This window comes from Sceloporus occidentalis, unplaced genomic scaffold, assembly GCF_023333645.1.
Source record: "Sceloporus occidentalis isolate IW3139 unplaced genomic scaffold, rSceOcc1.0.p SCAF_7, whole genome shotgun sequence".
Lineage (NCBI taxonomy): Eukaryota > Metazoa > Chordata > Lepidosauria > Squamata > Phrynosomatidae > Sceloporus > Sceloporus occidentalis.
In genome coordinates, this window is record NW_028316987.1 from 69799367 (window position 1) to 69821797 (window position 22431).

General features: G+C 37.7%; 1 protein-coding gene across 1 annotated transcript in view; it reads right to left on the reverse strand.

Moving 5' to 3' along the window:
- Positions 1-1193: 1193 nt before the first annotated feature.
- CFAP69 (cilia and flagella associated protein 69) overlaps positions 1194-22431 on the reverse strand; it is a 37840-nt gene continuing 16602 nt past the window's right edge. The window contains exons 10-23 of the mRNA XM_089533266.1: positions 21754-21802; positions 21531-21652; positions 20833-21049; positions 19680-19844; positions 17639-17751; positions 16446-16564; positions 14233-14314; positions 11759-11951; positions 6604-6741; positions 6100-6176; positions 3434-3631; positions 2996-3082; positions 2283-2387; positions 1194-1509 (exon numbers count right to left, since the gene is read on the reverse strand). Of these exons, the coding sequence (XP_089389392.1) occupies positions 1333-1509; positions 2283-2387; positions 2996-3082; positions 3434-3631; positions 6100-6176; positions 6604-6741; positions 11759-11951; positions 14233-14314; positions 16446-16564; positions 17639-17751; positions 19680-19844; positions 20833-21049; positions 21531-21652; positions 21754-21802 (1842 nt within the window). The 3' untranslated portion in view covers positions 1194-1332. The remainder of the gene's footprint in view (positions 1510-2282; positions 2388-2995; positions 3083-3433; positions 3632-6099; positions 6177-6603; positions 6742-11758; positions 11952-14232; positions 14315-16445; positions 16565-17638; positions 17752-19679; positions 19845-20832; positions 21050-21530; positions 21653-21753; positions 21803-22431) is intronic.

Below are 22431 nucleotides of genomic sequence, written 5' to 3' on the forward strand. Positions count from 1 at the left end.
AAATGTGCCAACAACATGGCTTTTGAGTGAGGAAGGCAGGACTGTGCTAATGAAGTAGAATATTACCAAAACAGAAGGGGGAACAAAAAAAGGAGAGGGGGATCATGAGATGGCAACGCACACACCACTAAAGGAGCAATTACAGTTGCAACTAATTTAAATTTTGACTTTCATTTTGCAAAGGAAAATGTGCTGCCAGTGATGCTCAACCTCAGGAATGGTTACCAAAGACCCTGAATGGTTCATGTGCCATGTGAACTGAGAACTTAAAAGATGGAACACCAGTATATTCTCAGTCTCAGTTAATGTACACTTCACTCTTTCTGGATTCTTTCACTATTATTAGAAAGAGTCTGATGGTCTAGTGCTCTGAGGTTTCTTTTTGTTAATATTTATAAAACAAATTATTTCTGTTTTAGCTTTCATTGTTTTTGCTCTCCTTTTTATAGCATAAACATATACTGGATGTTTCTTGGGTACATGAGTACATATATGAGTTCAGACACCTGTATAAATGAGGGCTTTCGGTAACATTTCAGTGGCTACTGTAATTGAGATATTACATATATCTATATTTTTATGCTGTCTTTAATTTTCACCAAGTCCTTATAATTATTCCAGCAACAGTTCCAGATGTCTGGAGCTATATATCTTTGTACAACTTTGTTTCTCACAGCAAGAAACAAAGAGTTGCCTACCAGTAAAATGTCAGCCAGAGCTTCTGCACTGAGATTAAAGCAGAGCTGTTCTTAGTACTTCAGGTCATTTTGGTTATGGATTTCCATGAAGTGAGGCTGCTTTCTACATTATCCTTGTGGACTTTGATCCCACTGTTTGTGTTAGAAAGGGAATGAAGATGCATGTAACTGTAATGTATGAATCAACCTTGGGACTGTTTATTAGTTTAAAGTCTTTGCCTACAACACGTCAGTGATCCAGCATTTCTCTTATTCACATAATTTTGAAGCAATTACTGGATTATGACAGTGACTCCCAATGCCACTTTCACTTTACATTCTAAGTGATTGTTTTCTTCTCTTTGTATTTCAAATCTCTGCCAATGTAAATGTCATGATAATACACATTACAGTATGCATTTATGTTACCTCTCAGTAACAACAGAATGCAAATTGAGTCAATTTGGCAATGATTAGACCTCAATGATTTTTGTAATGCACTGAATTTATTCAATAACATCATTATGTTTGCATTATTTCTAGAGCCAAAAAGCTATCTAAAAATAACTATATTTTTCAGTGTGATACAAATAGGTGCTTAAAATATGTATAAAAATTAATTGGGAGAACTATCTAGAGCAGTATTGGGCAACATTTATTTTACAGGTACTGAACCTTTTTTGAATGAATCTATTACTTTAACCTCTTTGATCCTTCTTAAAGCCCCTCCGCGAATAGGGAGCTTTTTAAGTGCAAGATCTGTATCAGCTAGTGGGCCTCCAGTCAATTCAGAAGGTGTACTTTCCACTGTTACTAGGCGACCAGATGCAATCTGTAACAACAAAATAGACTACTCAGTGCTCTGGCAAAATGAAACAAGAGCTAGTATCCAGTATTCTTTTCTAACTGTTCATGGAAAAAAGACATTCTTAAGTTTTTGCATTCTTTTAAAATATATTTTCAAAGGAAATGTATAAACAATTATTGGGCTTGTTTTCTCATGGCTCTGCACTCTGTTGTTCTGATCTACATTTTAGTTGAAATGTGAATATACAACATTATAATCTTATGCTTTAGGTGAGGGTTATGTAGCATTTATATGAGTGAGGAAAAATATTATCTACTATTTGTACAGTCATGGCATGAAAAGGAACTTGAAAAACAGTAGATAGTTATAGCTAATATGGAGATATAATGCATAAAGAAAAAATTGTATCCCTTTTCACACATCTGTTTGCATAAATGCAAACCATTTATCATAATTTCAAATCATCTTCTCTCCATATGGCTTCAGTCACTTCTTCTCCTTTCCCTAACTACTAAGAAGTCTTTTAAAGGCATCTTTCTTCTTAGAGATAAACTATAAAAGTTGAAGAGCTTAAAATCTGCACGATTAGCACAACATTCTTGTACGTACAACTTTTCTGCAATGCTAATACATTTGTTTGACTGAATACAACTGATATGTTACAAAATTTAAATACAATAAATAGAATTCACTGAATACCTGCTGTGTCTTGATGTACAACAGCTATTTTGTATGAGATCATTTGAAACATTTTATACTAATCTGGATAAAAATGAGGAAGTGTGTATTTTACTTACAGTTGTATTTAGGCCTTTAATGTCAGTTGGATGGAATGTTGCATTATATTGTTTCACCTTTGATCTAGACATTTCTATGGATTTCTCCTGAAGCCTTTTTGCTCTCTATAAAAATTTCACAAAGTTCAGGTATGAGGTTTACATGGCACATCACAGCCAACTGTCTTTCTTTACACTCACAGTTTTTAGTTTCAATGGATTAGTAGGTTTTTTTCCTTCTAACTATTAACTTCTTCTAAACATTATGATGTACTCTATCTTCAAAATGGTAAGAAGAGTTACAGATAAATTAACTGATTGACAAGTTACCAACAAACACATGTTACAAATAAAATCTCTTTCTATGTAATTGATGAAAACATTAGCCAAAAGGTATAATACGTCAGAAACTTGAAAAAGTCCTATGAATATATTATCGGCATCTCTTTGGCATTTCCTCTAGTTTTTTATATCATTAGTTAGCAAAGGCCTAAATAAAGTTGCTAGTTCTAACCACAGTAGATGACTCCATGAGTGGCTGAATGGTATATAAACATAAATGTTCTACATAAAAGTTTCATTAATTCAATAGGTCTATTCCAGTGGGGAACTAAAATTTGTATTCAGCCCAAAGAATTTATGGCTTCCTCAATAAAACTTTTCTGCACAATAGCTTAAAAAATAAGCATCAGTTGATATTATCTCTAACATGGTCTTCTGAACTATTTGCTTACCTTTAAAGCCTCATAATTTGATGTCCGAGATAAGAAATTTTCCCAAGACTTACTGACCATTTCCCTTTGCTTATGAAGTGAATTAATCTAGGGTATGAAAGAGAATAATAATGGTAAAAAAACCTTCAATTAAATGTTTCTAGTGGCACAGTTCAACTTCCAGTTTTTAAATGCAATCTTACTCTGTAGTTCAGAGTAGGATGAAGCTCATAAGGCAGGTAACATAACACTGAGTAAAACTATAGGTAGCACTGTCAATGGATGTCACAACATATTTGCATATGACTTCCCATCCAAAATTGATCTGAATATAGGTCACACATGAGAAATCACGTATCTTTTTAGCTTTTAATGAAAACAATTCATATCAATATGTTACCAGCAAATAAATTTATTTTTAAATAAATGACTCTCTTATATAATTGCTTCTTTGCTTACCTTAGCATAACATTTTTCTTCCTCTTGAAGTTCCTGGTATTTCTGGCTTTCTAACATTTCAGTCTGGAGGGAAACAACCAACCTTCCAACATTTTCAAATGCATCAGTAATAACCTGCAAAACTTCCTGGTCAGGAGTGACTAGTCTGAAATTTTCTTTTTCAAGTTCTGCACACATTTCACTCCAGACTTCACCAACCTTTATGAAAAAATGAGATAAAAAGGTAATTTATTCATCTATACCTTAAATATAAATATTCCACAAAGCAAACTAACAGGCAAGCCATACAGAAATGTTCTTTCATTTTTTAAAAACTACAGATAGCTGACCAGAAAACTTATGAATATCACTGGAATTCCAATAGCTATATGGTATGATCAAGATATGTGAGGAGCACTTATCCATTATATTTCTCCACTAGAAAATGGAGTCCTGGGGATTAGGCAATTCTATAAACTCAGCAAACTTCAATGTGTCTCCTAGAATATCAAAGTTCAAACTTCACACCATCTGTTTGACATAACCTATAGTTTTCCTTTATTGTGTACATGAATGTATTGGATTTGGGTAAGCCAGTATTACCAGAAGGATGATCTGTAAAAATATACATTTGTTCTGTCTTACTGATGTTAGGATCGAAATAACAAAGATTAAGAGAATACCTATATTAGCATATATGCTCATGTATAAATTGACCTCATGTATATGGTGAGAGCAGGTTTTGGGGACAAAATTGCAGATTTTGATATGACCCATAGATTAATCAAGGGTAAAACTTATGGGCTCCTGTTGATTTCCCAATCAGGCATTCAAAAAGGTCTTTCACCATGCTACTCAGAGGAGATGGTAGATTCTGCACTATTAAGCCCAATTGACTAGGAGGCAGAAGAACTCTATACTAAAGCCAAGGACACTGTTGGGGAGGAATGCGAAAATACTCTATCTGCAGCCAAACAGAAAGGGAAGCTTGAATGGATGACAGATGAAATTTTTCTAGCAGTTAAGGACAGATGAGAAGCAAAAGTAAACGGTGACAGAAATAGTCAGAACCCTGAATGTCACTGTTCAATGACTTGTGCACTGGAACAATAAGAATGTAGAACAATTTATTTCTTAATAAGAACAGGGTTGGACTGGTTGGCCATTGTGGTTTCTTCTAACTCTATGATTCTGTGATTCTAAGAATTCTATAATAATCAATGCAAAGGAATAGAAAGTGATGACAAAAAGAACAAAAGACATTTTCCATGAGAGCCAAGAAACTGAAGGGAAATTTAAATCCAGAGTGGGGGTGCTCTATGATCAGCAGGGGAATACATTACATAACCAGGTAGAAATAAAAAGACAATGGAAACAATACATTGAAGACTATATAAAAGAGATAAAAGGATGACAGATTAATTCAAGGAAGAACCATTTGAAGATGAACCTCCTGTGACAGGCAGGGAGAGTCTTTTACTTCTCCTTAGACTGATTCTCAGTCTCACCTTAATAAAAAGCCCTGCTCCTGTCCTTTTCTCAGCATTATCTCCTACCTACCCTTATAGACACCCCTTTGAGCCAAAGGACTAGGACTCACACTGCTTACACCAGTATCCAAATAGATTGGTGTAGTTGGTTGCATGTTTCTGAATAGTATATCACACAGACAGTTGGTACTAGAGCAAATCAAGCCTGGACTCTCCCTAGAAGCCAAGATGACTAAACTGAGACTGTATTACTTTTGATATATCATAAGACGACATGACTCTAGAAAAGACAATAAAACTTGAGAATGTAGAAGGCAGTAGAAAAAGAGGATGACTGCATTCCAGATGGAGAGACTCAATCAAGGATGCTGTGGCCCTGAGTCTGAAACAGCTCAGTAGGGATGTTGATGACAGGGTGACTTCAAGGTTTCTCATTCACAGGGTCATCATAAGTCAAAATGAACTTGATGTCAGTTAACAACAACAAGGTATTACAGGTTGAGTCTCTCTTATTCCCCCTTATATGGAATTCTGAAATCTGAAATACAGTTGGCCCTTAGTATCTGTGGGAGTTCTGTTCTGGACCCCACCGGGGATGCAAAAGACCGCAGGACCTCAAGTCCCATGGTTTTCAATGGCTGCATGCATGCACAGTTAGGGGTAATAGGACTTGCCATCCGTGGATGTTTAAATCCATATATGGCAAGTCCACAGTTGGAGCAGCTGGGATATATTCTAAAAACTGAAACTTTTTTCATGGGTGGCTGGGATAGTGACTTTTTTGCTTTCTGATGGTTCAATGTACACAAAATTTGTTTCATGCACAAAATGATTTAGAATATTGTATAAAATTCCCTTCAGGCTATGCGTATAAGGTGTATACGAAACATAAATGAATTTTGTGTTTAGACTTGGGTCCCATTTCCAAGATATCTCATTATGTATGTATATGCAAATACAGATATTCCAGAATCCAAATATATCCAAAATCCAAATCACCTCTGATCCCAAGCATTTTGGATAAGGGAGACTCACCCTGTACTAAAATTACATTTTTCAAGGTTTTTTTCATTTAAAATTCTAACTTATCCTGCATAATAGAACAGGAAATAAGTTTACCAGGCTGTACATTCTTATTCCTATTTGTTGCAAGCTATAAACAGAAAATCACATTTAAAAATAAATAAAAACTCTTACCTTGAAGTCGAGATATCTACGTATAATAGCAAGTGTAACAAAATCCTTTGCAGAGAGGCCAGGCAAATTTTCAAAACCTAAAGTAATGAATCAATTATTATCTTGAAAAAAATCTTACTACTGTATTAAGATTTACATCATCACAGCAATTTGAAAATGCATAAATTTTTGCAAAACAATGCAAAACAATATGATCCAAGTGAAAGTTAGGTAGCTCCTGGTTCTGATATCCTTAATAGCTGGTTGGCAAGGAGGAATAGGCCCTTTTCTTTCTTATTACTACAGTAGCAAAAGATGGTGGACTTCCCGAAACTTATCATTGCATTTAAACAACAAAAAGAAGTTCTGTTATATACTTTCCTTTAACTCTCTTATTTGATTCTGTTAACCCAAGCTAGTTTTTGTTATATAACTGAAATTATTTTAACGTTTTATATCCACCTTGAAACTACATAATGTAATAGGGATACAACAGAATATAGATTAAGTTTATGTGGTCTTTACCTAGTTTACAAATTATACAATAAATCTTAGCTCTCATGTTTTCTGCTACATCCATGACAGCAATAGTGGGACAACTGGCAGGCATTGGAATCACTTCTTGTGTTTTCTGGAACTGGCCAAGTAATGGCTTCTTTGTATCTACAACATAAAATAAGAAATACACAGTGCTATATAAATCACCAGATATCCAGCAATTGTAATGCTTCTACTCAAATATAATAAAGGTAAAGGTAGTCCCTTGACATGAATGTCTAGTCATAACTGACTATAGAGGCTGGTGTTTATCTCCGTTATTAAGTCGAAGAGCCAATGTTGTCCGAGGACTACTTTGGTGTTCATGTGGCCAGCATTACTACACTGAATGCTGTTACCTTCCCACTGAGAAGTGGTACCTAGTTGCATTCTTTCAAACTGCTAGGTTGGCAGAAGCTGGGACTAATGAAATGAGCTCACTCAGATATAATACATGGCTAGATAGACAGACAGACAGACAGACAGACAGACAGACAGACAGATTTGATATTTAAATATCAAAGAGGATCTGGACCTCTGTGAATATCTTGATTATTAACAACTATATAAGGTAAACAGGAGCTCTGGAGCTGCATGGAGTCTCCAAAGCTTTTTTGGTAGCCCTGTGTCACCCCCCCCCTCCCACTCCACATACCTTGTTTCTGACCCTCCCCCCCCCCCCAAAAAAAAAGGCAAACTGGAAGGTTCTAAGGACGTTAATGAACTTTTTAAAAAAGTGCAGAAGGGCCTGCAATGTATTCATACAGCTTTTTAACAATTTTAGAAATCTGAAAACTGTTTCAAGCCACTTATTTTCCCAATGGAACATTACTATTATGATGCTCAGGTTGCTTACCTGTAACTGTGGTTCTTCAAGTGATCATCTCTGCGCTCACACAAATATACATACACAGAGACTTTATCAGAATCTTCCACCTGAGTAACTTTGGCACAAGCCCTGCCCCCTTTCCTCCTATTAAAGTACTCCAGCACACCAAAGCTATCCCTCCTCAGTTCCACAGTCCGACATGAAGAACAAATTCTGGACCTGAAAAAGAGAGGAGGAGGGAGGGCTGTGTCAGTGTGCACATGGCTACCTGAAGAACCACAGTTAAAGTAACCAACCTGTTTTTCTCCTTTATGGTAGTTGTGCCTCAGACAAATGGTTGATTTGCAAGTTACTTACCAGATGTTGATAAGGGCAGGTGATGATAAATGACAATACTGTTGAAGTAAACTTCACATCCCTACAGGATGTAGCACTGTCTGTACTCTCATGAAATGTCCTAGACTGGGAAAATGGGGGCAGCCCTACATAGTTTCAGTTAATGGCACATTTCATAGTAAAGGCTGGAGATGCAGGTACAGCATCTGTAGAGTGACTCTTCAAGAGGCCAGGTTCAAGTAGTTTAGTAATCTGATAAGCTATCTCGATTGCTTCTACAACCCACCTGAATGCTCTGTGTTGCAATATTGTTAGGCCATGCTTGGGCCTAACACAGCAAAGAGCTTCGAAGACCTACTGAAGTCTGTTACGCATAAAAAGCAAGTGCATGCCAGAACATCCAAAGCAAATACAATGTGATTTCAAGTGGCAATGAAGATTTGTTGAGATATAGGTAAAACAACATATTGAGACAGGTGGAAGTGTGATACAACCTTGGGGAGAAAGGAAACAGCAGGCTGAAGGAAAACCTTGTCTCAATGGAAGGGTATAATAAAATAAGGCAAGGTAAGGATTATCACACCTCAGTGCAAGCAACTCATTAGCTCAATGTAATGCTACAGAAAATGCCACACTGAAAGTTAACAAGGGTGTAACAGTAGAAGCCAAAGGCTCAAATAGCTCAAACATCGGTTGAGACAGGACCACACCCAACAGTTGGTGGAGTTACTAGAAGTTTAAAAAGTGGTCAAGGCCACTGAAGAACCACTTAAAAACTGCACTGTAAAAGAGAAGAACAGCATCAGAAGAAAGATGTTGGCAATAAACAAACACTGACAAATAAACTAACAAAGATGAGAAAGCAAGACCAAACTCATTTTAAAAGAACAGGAACTTAAGCATGATCAAAATATCTGAGGCAACCACATCAAATTTGCAGAAAGACTGTCACTTTTGCTTGTAAGAGAATAGGTACATCAGTAACTGTATGTAATTGTGGTGGAAGAAATGAAGGAGAGTGGTGAATCAAGACTGGCATAGCCACCCATGCAGCCTGATCTGTCATCCTGAATTTTTTGAGGACCCTCATTAGAAGTGCGACTGAAGAGAACATATACAGCATAGATTTTTGCCACTGTAGAAAAAGCTGTATCTCAAGAAACATTTGCCATACTTTTAAGGCCATGTTGGCCACACAGGCAAAGATATCTCTTACTGGTCATCCCCACTGTCGAATGATGGCCCTGAATGTTGTCTAACAGCAAAAGACTATTCATGTAGCAATGACTGAACTCTGCTGGGTCTCCAAATATGTTACTCACTCCTTAAGGGCAATTTGCAATCAGAAAGGCGCACCTCACAATGCACCAAGCTCAGAATCCAGAATTTGAGGAGACTGGGAGGGGTACTTGCTGTTCATTTATGTAGAAGACTGCAGTATTGTTGTCTGATGTTATCTGCACCACTTTGCCTACTAGATTGTGTTTAGATGTGTGTCTTTACCACAGCTAGAATTTCCAGAATATGGATGTGAGTGAAAGTTCAATTCATCCTTTGAACAATGTTTTTAAACCTGCAAAAATGACAGTACATGGCCCAACCTGAAAGGGAGGAATCTGTCATGGTAGATAAAGAAGGATGGACTCAATGGAATGGAATGCCCTTTAGAATGTTCTTCTGGTTTGTCAACCATTCTAGATCTGCCATAATGCTCAGAGGGACCTGCAAATGTCTCCTTTGAGGATCCTTGTGAGGGTCAAAGTTGTGAAGAAACCACTACTAAATAGTGAGTAGATGCACACAGGTAAAGTGGATGAGTGCTATTATAGGAGTCATTAATTTCAGCACCTGTTGAAGAATTGCTGTTGGTTAAGGATGAGATATGACTTGAGTTGTGAGAAGTTTTAATGTTTTTGCCTGAGCCAAAGAAAGGCAGACTCAAGCACTCCAAGCAGCTAATTAACCTTCTATAAGTTCAGTCACACAAGGGAGTACAGGAAGAATTTGTGAGGGCTGATCCACAGTCCCAAGTCCCAAAGCAGCTTAACAGTTTGAGCAAGATGTATGATCAGCTTGTGCTTTGATTTCATGACGAGAAGACAGATATCTATGTACAGAAAAAACTTTACCCTTTGAATGCTGGGTAAAGAAATTATAACAGTCATGCAGTTCATAAAAACACGAAGACCTCAAACTATCTGGTCAGAGAATCCTTGTGCTGGTACAGATTTTGACTTCTTTGGATTAACGAAGTGAAAGAATTTGTGATACTAGTGCTGTTTATGTGGAAACAGGCATATTTCAGTTCAACTGGCACAAGCCAGTGCTTGCACTGAAGAAGAGACTCTGAACTTCTTTGGGTCAATGTACTGATAAACTGAAAATAGTTAAGAAATAAGGCTTCCATCACTCCTAGGAACAATAAAGTTACAGGGGAAAAAAGCTTGTACACTTGCATCGGTGAAGGATCCATTTGATGGCACCCTGCTATAGTAAGAATGAACCTTCTCAAAACTTGAGATGGGAGAGTGGAGTGAAATACAGAAAGAACAAAGAGATTAAAGAAAGTAGTCTAGTCAACCCTGAACTATACTTCTGTTACAGCAAACAAAAAGGAATTGAGTAGTTTTGAATGTACAACAGAAGAGAAGGATGTGTGGTTCCCATCAAAGCTATTCCACTCTGGAACATTTTGACAGGTGCAAGGCCACAATGCACCCAGACAAAGAAGAAGAGCTAGTATTTTTGTACAATTCACTATGTGTTTTCTACTAATTGTTCCAAACAGCTATTCTCATGTTCTTCAGCAAAGCAAATGTTTTTTTTTAAATCTTATTATATTATGGAAATGATAGTTATATTACCTTCTAACTTGTAACTTTTGATTTGTCAGCTATCTTGAGGGAGTCTCTAGGTTAAAAAGTGGGGTAGAAATTTAAAAGCCAACATTTGGTTGGATAATGAAAACAAAACATCAGGAAATATTTACTATGTTGTGATCATAAATAATTTCAGGGTTTTTTTTTGTGGGTTTTCCGGGCTATGTGGCCATGTTCTAGAAGAGTTTTTCCTGACATTTCGCCAGCATCTGTGGCTGGCATCTTGCTGGCAAAATGTCAGGAAGAAACTCTACTAGAACATGGCCACATAGCCCGAAAACCCCACAAAAAACTATGGATGCCAGCCATGAAAGCCTTTGACTTCACAATTTCAGTTTTGTTTGTACAAAATATTATTTTCAAGGAACTTGATATATTTTGGGAAAATAAATTCAGTTTTGAAATGCTTAATGATGAAACATTAAGCAAACCATGCTCAGTAAGAAAATACAGAGCACTAATAATAGATGCTCAGCGGAAAGCTAAAGCAACCCCCCTCTGAACAAATCTTGCCAAGAAAAATCCATGATAGGGTTGCCTTAGGGTCGCCAAAAGTCAGAAACAACTTGAAGCCACTCAACAACAATAAATATACTTTTGCAAGTGATAAAACAAATGCCATCTAGCGGCAAGAAGAGAATAAAGCACTTCTTTCTATCTACTTCCGACATTATATTTTTGTAAACATGTTGGTGAGTGTCTATGAGACATAATCTAATTCTAGTTTAAACCAGGGTTAGAACAAACCACATTTCCCAAGTTGGTTAGTTCTAAAGCAAAAATGAAATATTTCAATTGACCAGTATATATAAAAAGGGAAAAAAGGAAGTTGATATGAGCCTTCAGCTCCTGCAGGATAATTTTTGTAACTGGTAATCATGGTCACTTGTGACTTCCAAATGTTTGTCTTTTTCAGTCTTTGTGACCAACATACTGTATTTCTCAAAAAATCTGTAAGCCTATTCATATTCACACAAGAAGCACATATGTAGGATTAAAAAATTTTGGTGTTCAATTCTTTGAAAAAATTAGATTGTCTTAAAACTTTGCTTATGCCTAACATATACAAGGGTAAAATGCTTTGTAAATGAATGCTTACCAGCAATTCTTCCAACTTTATCATGTCTGACTCCCATCTCCTCCTCCTCTTGTCGCCACAAATTTATTAACAGATTTGCTGCTGTTTGGCCTTTTTTCCCTCGCCAAGTATTGATATGACAAACGGTTTTAGAATTGTCACAGAATTCAACTAATATCCCAAGAATCTGATTGCATACATTCTTTTGATTTAACTTTGTAAGGAAAAAATGTAAAATGAAAAATGTAAATATAATTCCTTACATTTATTATAACAAAACCCCATGAAGACTAATATTTTGTTCTAATGACCATTGTGAGCATAGAAATGCACAAATGACCCTTCACATTCATTTCAATAGTGCTGAGTACTCTGCATGCACTCAGACTGGCTACATGGACTATTTCCCAAGGTCCAAAACACATCGCAGAAATAATCCAGTTTGAGACTCTATAACTGCCGTGGTTTAATGCTAGGGAATTTTGTGAACTGTAGTTTTGAGAGACATTTCGCCTCTCTGTCAGAATGCTCTGGTGCCGCAATAAACTACAACTCCCAGGATTCCCTAGCACTGAGCTAGGGCAGTTAAAGTGGTCTCAAACTGGATTATTTCTACAGTGTGATTTGAACCAAAGAAGTGAGTTAGGAAAGCCTGTTATGTTAGCACATCCTGCGCTAGCCCCCATATTTCATATCTCATATCTGGAGACAGCATGTGTTTGAGAGACTGATGACCTTTCAGGAACATTAGGTCAGGTTCTGAGGAGAAAAGAAGCATGACCCAAGGCATGTGTACATCCAGGTAACAAGACAATCAAATCTAAATGGCTGTTTTAAAAGCTCCTCTTGCACCTGGAATCAAAGGATTTCATCGCACCTAAAACAGTAAGCCAACCTTTCTGCCTTCCCTATTATGCTCCCAACCAAAATTCCCCATCCACCCATCCTGGGGATATCTAATCCAATTGCTGTTTTTGTCACACTAAAATTAAAACCATCAACCAGCCTGGAATCCCATTGTCGATTCCTAGAAAAGGACATCTAACCTATGTTACCTTACAAGATAGTCCATCACTTGGGGCTAGATTTTAAGTACGGGTCTCAGGAACCCAGTATGCATGCTCACAATATACATAGTTGTCCCAGGCTGCGCTCCTTGTATGAAACTATGCTGCCCTCACACACCCCAGTCTGAGCCACACCAGCTTTCCAGGGTCTACTTACTGGATAGGTAATTATTACCCCCCTACAAACCCCTTAATCACTGCTATCTGGTTTCCGTATTTTCATTTCAGTTAGCTCTGAAAGCTGTATCTGTATGAACGGCTATTGAGTGTGTGTGATTGCACTCTGCCTATTTTCTAAACAAAACTCTCTTAATTCACCCAAGCCTGGAGTTCTCCTCAGTTATTACTGGTATATATGGTCCTAAAGAAAACCCAACCTTTTGTAAAATCTAATTTCCCCAACAGTTAAAGTAATACTGTCATATTTAGTAGGGATCCCCAAAGTCCCCCACCTTTTTTGAGGTAACGGTCACATGGAGCTATGTGCACTTCAACCCAAGAATGATAAAGGACTGAAAGGTTTACTGGTGGCTACCTATATTTAATGTATAAATCCTGTGGATGGGACAAAGAAATATTTCACAAGGTAGAATTTACTAATGTTATTTAGATCCACTGATTCTGGGAACATGACATTTTGCATGACATCCGATATCAGGTGTTAAATTTAAAATCTTGAGAATTGCTGCTCCTTTTAAAATATCATAAATAATTGACAAACAGTTTTTTGCATTTCTTTGTATAATCAATGTTTACAGACTAAAAGTGTGTATATCTTTCCTATTAGTTTTAGGGGTATCTATATTTTCAGAAAGGATTTTATATTTTAGATAGAAAAACTGATGTTTCTCTGTGTGTCTGATGTCTTTATGGCAGCAGTACTAATTGTGGCTGCAGTTTGTTTTTTATAATTTCTGACAAGTAGAAACATAACAAAGATTATAAAAGGAAAACCTAGAGGCTTTCCAATTCTTAATAAGAATGATCAATTTTTAAAAATTGTGTCTTCATTTACTTGTTTTATTATTCCCTCGCCCCCTTTTGCATCTGTAATGTGTTTTAGATTATACATCTAAGAGCTGTGGTTGTCTTCTTTTTATTCATCACATATAACAGGCTTTTTACTGGAAGAATAAGTTTAAAATTCTTCAGAATGTTTTGAACATTTTGTAAATGTTCAGTAACATAATGCCCAAATCCAATAAAATACTTGTGTTAGTGTCAAGATTTTTGAAACCCTCGTCTTACAGACTTTTCTGACACTGAAAACCTACCCCAATGGTTCCTAGTTCTCCAGAGCAGGTTTTTAGATTTGGAGGGTTTTCTTTTCCATTTCTACTTAGAGAATCTGCTTCTATTAACCCTATGACTATACGGAACAGTAATGTAATAATTTTAATGTTAATAGTTATTGTTCAAATTACTTACCATCAACAAATCAAGGAGAGTGAAGATTCCTTCTTTTTCAAGAAAATAGTCCTCTAAAATGAGACACCCCATAATACAGCACCTTAAATGAAAACAATTTCAGTTTGCAGAATCTCATTTCACTTTGTTTCCAGAAATTACAAAGAACTCACATTACACATTTCAAAAGAGGGAAAAACTCTCACTTCAATTACTTTTTCATAAAGTACTCAGAGCTTCATTGTTACACTTTGGAAACAGCTTTGTAAGAAAGCTATGTAGTTCTTGTTCAATTTTTCTCTCTTTAATAGAACACTTATCTGAATAAACCTCTTATTTGCTATTCAAAAGAATGCAGTTATGAACTGTTAACTTAACACAGCCAGATTTAGAAAACCCTAAACTCAAGATTTCAACTGTCCTGTGGTCAACTCTTTCAGACAACATAGGTAACAGGTGAAATCTGGGGCAGCTTTCGGGCCAGAAGAACCTGGAAGCAGCCTGGAGTATTGTGGCCTCTGTAGATAAACCCATAAACTACATATTGGACATTCATTTTGTGTTACCGTTCCTAAGTAGGGAACTAAACTCTGCATCATCAAAAGAACACAACGGCTACAAGTTTACTGCCAGCATTAGGAGGCTGATCATCATGGAAGGATAGCATATTATTAGCTAGGTTGTTTTTGTAGCAGTATCTTTGTGAAATTGAAGACTTTCATGGCCGGTATCCAAAGGGTTGTGTTTTTTTTTTGGTGGGTTTTTCGGGCTTCTCTGAAAATGCCAGCCACAGATGCTGGCGAAATGTCAGGAAGAAACTCTGCTAGAACATGGCCACATAGCCCGAAAAACCCACAAAAAACTATAGCAGTATCTTTGTTACCAGGGAGTGGGAAAAGCACTTGTGATTTCTTGCCTCAGGTATACAATAACTTTACCAGGCTTCTATATAACATAATTTCACCTGGAGGAAGGAATACCATTTGCTGCTCCAACTCAGTCAATCAAATGTCTTAGACCAAGTCTCAACGTTTGGAATAAACTGATGTATTTCGCTTTTATTATGCACATCTGTATGTGATTTTTCTAAAAGAAACCTGCAGAAGTTGTAAAACTGAGGCGCATTACAGACCGCTTGTTTGGGGCAGCCTGTAACTGGCCCTTTCCCTGCCGGATCAGGGCCTCAGTGGCAGCTTCTGAGGCCCCGATCCACCTCTTTCCAGGCTGCGGGGAAGCGGTAAAAGGCCGCTTCCCCATGGCCTGGAAAGGGGTGTCCTTGGGGCTTCATGCCCCAAGGACACCCGACAGCAGCGGGGACGCGGAGAAAGGGGCCACTTGGCCCCTTTCTCATTTGCGTCGCTGGTGCAGCTGTGTAGAGGCTGCACCAGCAACACAAATCATGGAAGGGGCTCCGAAATGGAGCTCCTTCTGGGGTCGCAGAAAGGGCGCCCCAGGCGCCCTCGTGCGGCCCCACTACGTCACTTCCACGCCGCCCCATTTGGAGGCGGCGTGGTTGTGACGTAGTCATGATGGCCTCCGTGTGGAACAGGCGCCACCATTTTGTATGTCCTGGGGACGTACTAGGGTTAGGTGCGGTCATAAGGCATGCACTTTCACTAACCCTAGTACGTCCCCAGGACGCACTTTACGCCCGTGCGGAACAGGCCTAAATTATACATAGTGATCTCCAAGTTGTAGAATGCTGTTGCATGAATATTGGTGGGAGTTACATAGATCGTACATGTTATGCTCATATTACATCAGCTGAAGTTGTTATCAATATGTTTCTGAGTCCAGTTTAAAGTGATGGCTTCACATCATAAAACTTGATATGATCTTGGTCGAAGTTACTTCAAGAATGGCCATTTATATCAGCCATAATTTAAAATCTGCAAAAGAGGCCTTTCTTGCTTCCTGACCTCTGAGAACAGTCAGAATGGCAGGTGTGAGGGAGATACCTTTTTCTGTAGTAGATCCATATCTCTGAACTGCATTACAAATTAAAAAATTGATTGGGTTGTTTATGGACTTTAAAAGTAAATAAACTTTTAGAAGATAAACCACATTTTATGATTTAATTTTTTAATGTTTATGATGATCAGTACATATTTTAAAAATCTATAAACAGGGGGAAGAGAGTCATTGCCACTATCGTCTTTTACAGAATGTGGCTATTGAGAGCTAAGGATATACCCACCTTCCAATGATTAACTTTTCAAAAGAGCTGTATTTACCATAAGCAGTCCAGAGCACTAAAAAGGAGACGATTATGACCCAATCCACTATAGAATTTCTTGGCATCCATCTTCAAAAATGGAATAAGTGTATCCACTCCTTCCCATCCAAAGAGTTCCTATTGATGTATCAGTCAAAACTACATTACTCTGGAAGAACTATACGTATTATTAATAATAATTTCTACTGCACTTGACAATTATGATCAGCATCACATTCACTTCCTGTTTGTATCTCTTATTTACTGTTACTGATGAGGAGGCCTGGAACCAGGTTTATACCCATTACAACAAAAACAACTCAATCTGCTACTTAGAATCCAGATGGATTTTATCATGCATCCTTGGATTCTACAAAGTCAAGAAAAGCTACTGTACTGGTTTACTTATCACTTTCCTTTGCCCTCCCAAGAATACAAGAGTTCATGTTTATTAAATTCTAAGGAGTAGAATTTTTTTTTGGCATTTTTTAAAAAATCCTCTACTATTATCATACAAGCACACAGTTTTCGATGTTCCTCCTCCAAACGTCTTTGGAAGATTAATCACCATTTCGGATCCCCCGCGTAAGGGAAAATCCGCCTATGCTCAAGCCGCATAGGAAATAATGGGGCACATGCATGTGGTAGAGCAGCGTGCATGTGCCATGGGTGCGCGTGCCATTGTTTTCCTCCCTAAGTGGCTTCCGCATAAGCTGGAAGCTGTGTAAAATGTGCCTGCAGGCACACTTTACTGTATTTTTTAATACAAGCAAAGAGTACTTTACCTGCATAAGGAAACTAGTAAGCTACAATACTTCTATGCACATGAGAGATAATGTAAAACGGCAACATAGGCCCTTGACAGACGGGCACTTTAGCACGTCCTGGCGACGTGCTAGGGTTGCCTTGGGGCGCCGTTTCCAGACGCCCCACAACCCTAGGATGCCACTAGGACGTCATCACTGTGCGGCGCCGTATACACAGCACGCACAGCTGTGACATCACTGCTGCACGCTGTCCAGATGGGCACACGCAGCAACGATATGTTCACGCCACCGCAGGCAGTTTGCAGCAGCGCTAAAAGGAGCTGCTTTTCAGCACTCCTTTTCTTTCCGTGTAGCCACGCCACGCAATTTGGTTGCTGCGGCCACCTCTTTCTGGCGGTCTGTATCCTGCCATAGTCACTTGGTACAACAAAGTGAGAATACAAACCTTTCTATGAACATCATTTTCACAAAGAGTTGATAGGATGAGTAAAATATCAGTCTGAATTTCCATCACAATAGCACCTTCTTTATACTTAGCTGTGGCAGTCTTTAAGATACCTAGTAGAATACAACAAAGAATCTTATGGCTACCCTTTACTGAAATTGTTGCATTAGTAACAATTGAATGAATTTAATTTTAACTCTTCTAAAAAGATGTATGCATCTTGGTCAAAATCAACAGTTTCTTTAGGCACCATATATTCAGTTTTTAAATGGCAGCTCTTACCACTACTGCAATCTGCTTTTGAACCTCTTATAAATTCCAGAAAAAATCTAGTGGTACTATATTGTAGGACCTAAAATTACTTTAAAAAGTGTGAAAAGTCCTGCTAATTATTTGGACTCATCAAACATTCCAGTGAAGGTGCTGGGGCCAAGAAAAAGCCCTCCATAAAGGACCTTAAAACATGAAGGGACAAAACAGACTGCCCATTTGCGCTGGCTTCGGGGGCAGCATCAGAATGTGGCGTTTAGATGTCACACACTGATGCTGCCCCAAGCTGGTGTCATGCCACACACCCAACCACACGGCAGCCAGCTTTGAGAATCTCCTGTGGATTGGCATTTATATGCCACAGGAGCACTGCAAAGCTGCAGCAGAAAAGCCAGCTTTTTGCCAGCTCAAAAAGGAACGACATTTTGGTGCTTCTTTTTGGGCCAGCAAAAAGCTGGATTGAGGCTGCACCATGCAGTTGCTATGGCCCAATTCTGGCTTTCTCCGGGGAGGCTTGAAGCCTCCCCTTCAGGGCCATCTGTTTCTCTATAGGACAACCTTATAATCTGGACCTAAGTTGTACACTCGTCCCTCCAAATTCACTGGGGTTAGGGGCCCCTGTGAATGTGGAAAAAACAAAAATAACAAAAACACTATGTTTTTACCTGAGAGAACACCTCTCTGGGAATCTCTAGGTCCTCCAGTGCAACTCTGTGGTCAACATCTGACAGACACTCATCATAGAATTGAGCTGGAGGATCTACAAATGCCCAATGGAGTGTTCTCTCTAGGAATCTCTAGGTCCTTCAGTGAAACGTTTGATTAAAGTTGACCACAGAGTTGCACTGGAGGACCTAGATATTCCTAGAGAGAACATATTAATAAAATCTGTGAATAATCAAATCTGCAAAAGTCAAAGCTGTGAATGTGGAGGGATGAGTGTATAGGGTTTTATAGATCATAACCAGTACTTTGAGTTGTGCCCAGAAACAAATCTGCAGCCAGTGAAGTTAGACAAGGAAGTTATATGTTCTCTGTAACCAGTTCAAGTCAACAATCTGGTTGTTTTCAAACAGTTTTCAAAGGCAGGAGTAGTCAAGACATATATCACTATAGACAGATCTGACATCTTCAGGAATGGGGTGCAACTGGCTTATTAATTCTACTGTGAAAATGTATTCCTTGTCACAACTGAAACCTGAGAGTCAGACTCAAGACTGAATCCAGAAATATACCTAAGAAATCTAGAAAGAAGTTTATTTCCTTCTCTTATTGGAAAACATTTCATTTTCCTATGTTTCTACATCTACTGCTTTTCTCTCTTTTTTGCACACTATCTATTGTAAAGGTAGTATTAACACAAACAAGCTTCATTTATATACTGCTTCATACTGCCTAAGCAGTGTCTAAACAGTTTACAACTGTAAGCTAATTTAATTTTTGAAGCTTATTAAATCATTGCCTTGACAAATTATTGTTGATATAAAGCAGGAAGATCTCAGAGAACAAAGCTAGTTGGCAAAGCAGGAAGATAACAAACTGTTGTGGAAGGGGTAGTCATCAATGGTCATAACTAAAAGAGCTTTGGACTGCTTTGTCCACAGCCATGACAAGAATAACCCATAAAGTATGTGGATTGCTCCTCCACAACTGGTTATTAGAAGTTCAGAATTAAAATTTGAAATCATAAGAAGAAACAGCTGCATGTATTTAGCTCAGCAAGGCAGACAAAGCTGAATTAATTAAGTTAAGATCTTAAGCTATACTTCACCTAACAGCTGATGAATTGCTCCATGATCACAAAGATCAAGATTCACTGCATCATCACAAAGAGACACAACAGAATACAGCACCCTCAGGCTGTAGCGCATCTGGGCAAGTTTGGTGCCACGGCCACCTGTACCATGGAAACTGTTACCTTGAGCAAAGAATGGGTCTGCAAACAAAAGAAATTCAAACAACTTATGCAGAATAGTGTGTGTTCAATCTGCAGCAGTTTTTAAAGCTGCAAGTCCTAACTTTTGAAAACAATTTAAAGAATATTAAATGTGACATAATTGCAGGTTGTATTGCATTGTATTGTATGGTATTGTATTTTGCTGTCATATCATATATATTTTTCTAGTATTTAATTAGGTATCTATTTCAGTGGTAGCAAGACAAAATGTTAATGGAACAGCAAATATGCTTTATAGAGATAAACAAGGACACTGTCTTGGCTTTCCCATATCTTAGGACAGAAATAAAGAAATATGGAGGCAGGAAGGAATGTTGTACATATGGTCCAATAACTCCTTTGTGGTGACAGATGACTTGAGGCAACGAGAACACTCCTCTTCAGATGATAAAACTAATAATCGTCACCATCATCATAGTATACATGTCCAGAAGTTCTTGAGGATTCCTCAAGAAACACATTGTTCCTCAGCTCATGTTGTTTCTTAAACATGCAAGCTTGTTTGCACAGTCAAAGAATAAGGGATCCATTCAGATCTTGGGAGCATTATGTGTGTGTTTTTTAAAAAGTTTTGTTTTTGTAGAAGATTTCCCAGTTTTAGTATCTACCCAAATAAGTTCTATGTAAGCCTTCAGTTTTCTTGAAGATTGTTAATGAGTGCATACTTTTTGTGACTGAATACTCCAGCATCACCAGAAAGACACAAATATATACTCAACTGTAAGTCAACCTCATGTATAAGTCAAGGGCAGATTTTGGGGCCAAACTGATGGATTTTGATATTATCCATTAATATGTCAGGGGTAAAATTTAGGGGCATGTAATAAAAGATCTTCAGGATGAGGCAAAGGAAAACAATGTCAATTAGTATTAATCTCTAACTCATACCAGCTTTAAAAGAAGCACAGCAAATTCAGCTGTGTCTACAAGCATTATAATAAAAAGCAGTGCTATCCTGGTTACTCACCATTACTTGAACACCATTCTAGAAACATGAGAAGGCGTGTATTTCCTTGGTTCATAATGTAGTCTTCTACTAGTAAGGGAGCCATTGTGGCTAAAGTAGCAATTGCAAGAAGCTGTAACTCTTCATACTGTGCTGCAGACATGGCAACTGTTCCAGACTTTTCATTTGGTTTCAGATAATAAAACAAAGCCAAAATAACCTTACCCTCATGAAGCAGCTACAGAACAAAAGAATGTAAGACAGAAAAACATTACTTTAAAAGGAAAATAGAGCATTTTAAAATTATAGAATTGAAACAAAATGCTTTTAATGATTTCCCCCCTTTCTAATAGAGCTTGTTTGTTGGGATTGAGGGCCTAAATACCCTGAAGGGATCAGATCCTGTCTGATCTGGGAAACTAAGCAGGCTTAGCCTTGAACAGTACTTGGATGGGAGACCACCAAAGAATACCACAGGTATAACATAGATTTCAGAAGAAAACAATGGCAAATCACCACTTAGGCAAATTCTTTGCCTAAAAAAACCCTAAGAAGTTAATGTGGTCGCCATAAATTGACCAACAACTTGAAGACACATGCACACACGCATTTAGTGATCACATGTGATGTGTAAAGAAATATTCCCTGTACACTTCTAGACCTAGATAATAAAAAATGATAAATTATTAAATCATCCTACTCATTCTGTTATGTCCTACCTGCACAGTACATAAATCTTTTGCTAGTACGGTAAGCATGTTAAGCAGCAGCTTTTTCAGCTCAAAATCTTCATAAGAGTAAGTAAGCTTGAGGCCTTTTACCAAAGGATTGTGACTTTTAACTGTGAAAAAAAAACGCCCAAATGTTGCTTTACAAATACATAATCCTAATGCTACAATAATAAACTGCAGTACCAATTGCTAAAAATGCAAAATTGTTTACCTTCAGTAAAGGTGGCAAATAGTATTAACTGCTTTGCAAATCCAGTTTCCTATAAAATACATATGTACAGGTAAATCACAGAAAATAATATTTTGATTTACATTTTGTTTTAATTAATGGTGCCAAGAGATGGGAATATAGGTGAAGGTAGATGGTAGACCATCTTGTTAATTTCTAGAAAATATCTGAAATAAACCTTGGTATACATTTTCATAAACAGACTATTAATTAGATTTATTAATTTTCCTTCCAACTAACAATTTTAAGTCAGGTGAGAATGATTAACTCTTGCTATCCTGTGGTCTTAAAGTCTTCTGAGATTAAAATATGGGGAATGGTCCTATTCCAGAAAGTGGGGATGTAGCCATACTGCAGAAATAAAGCAGCTTGACACCACTTTAATTGCCATGACTGGGATTTGTAATTGGTGAGGTATTCAGCCTGATCTGTCAGGAGCTCTAGTGCCTCACCAAATTACAAATGCCAGGATTCCATAGGACAGAATCATGGTAGTTAAAGTGGTGCTAAAGTATTTTAATTCTGCAGTGTGGCTACATGATGAGATGTAATTTCCCTCCCCTGGAACCTGCAGAACTATTGAAGAAACTGATAATTGGTTCCCATAAGCAACTTAGAGAGCGAAACAAATTAACTCAGACAAGAGATGAGTAAATATGC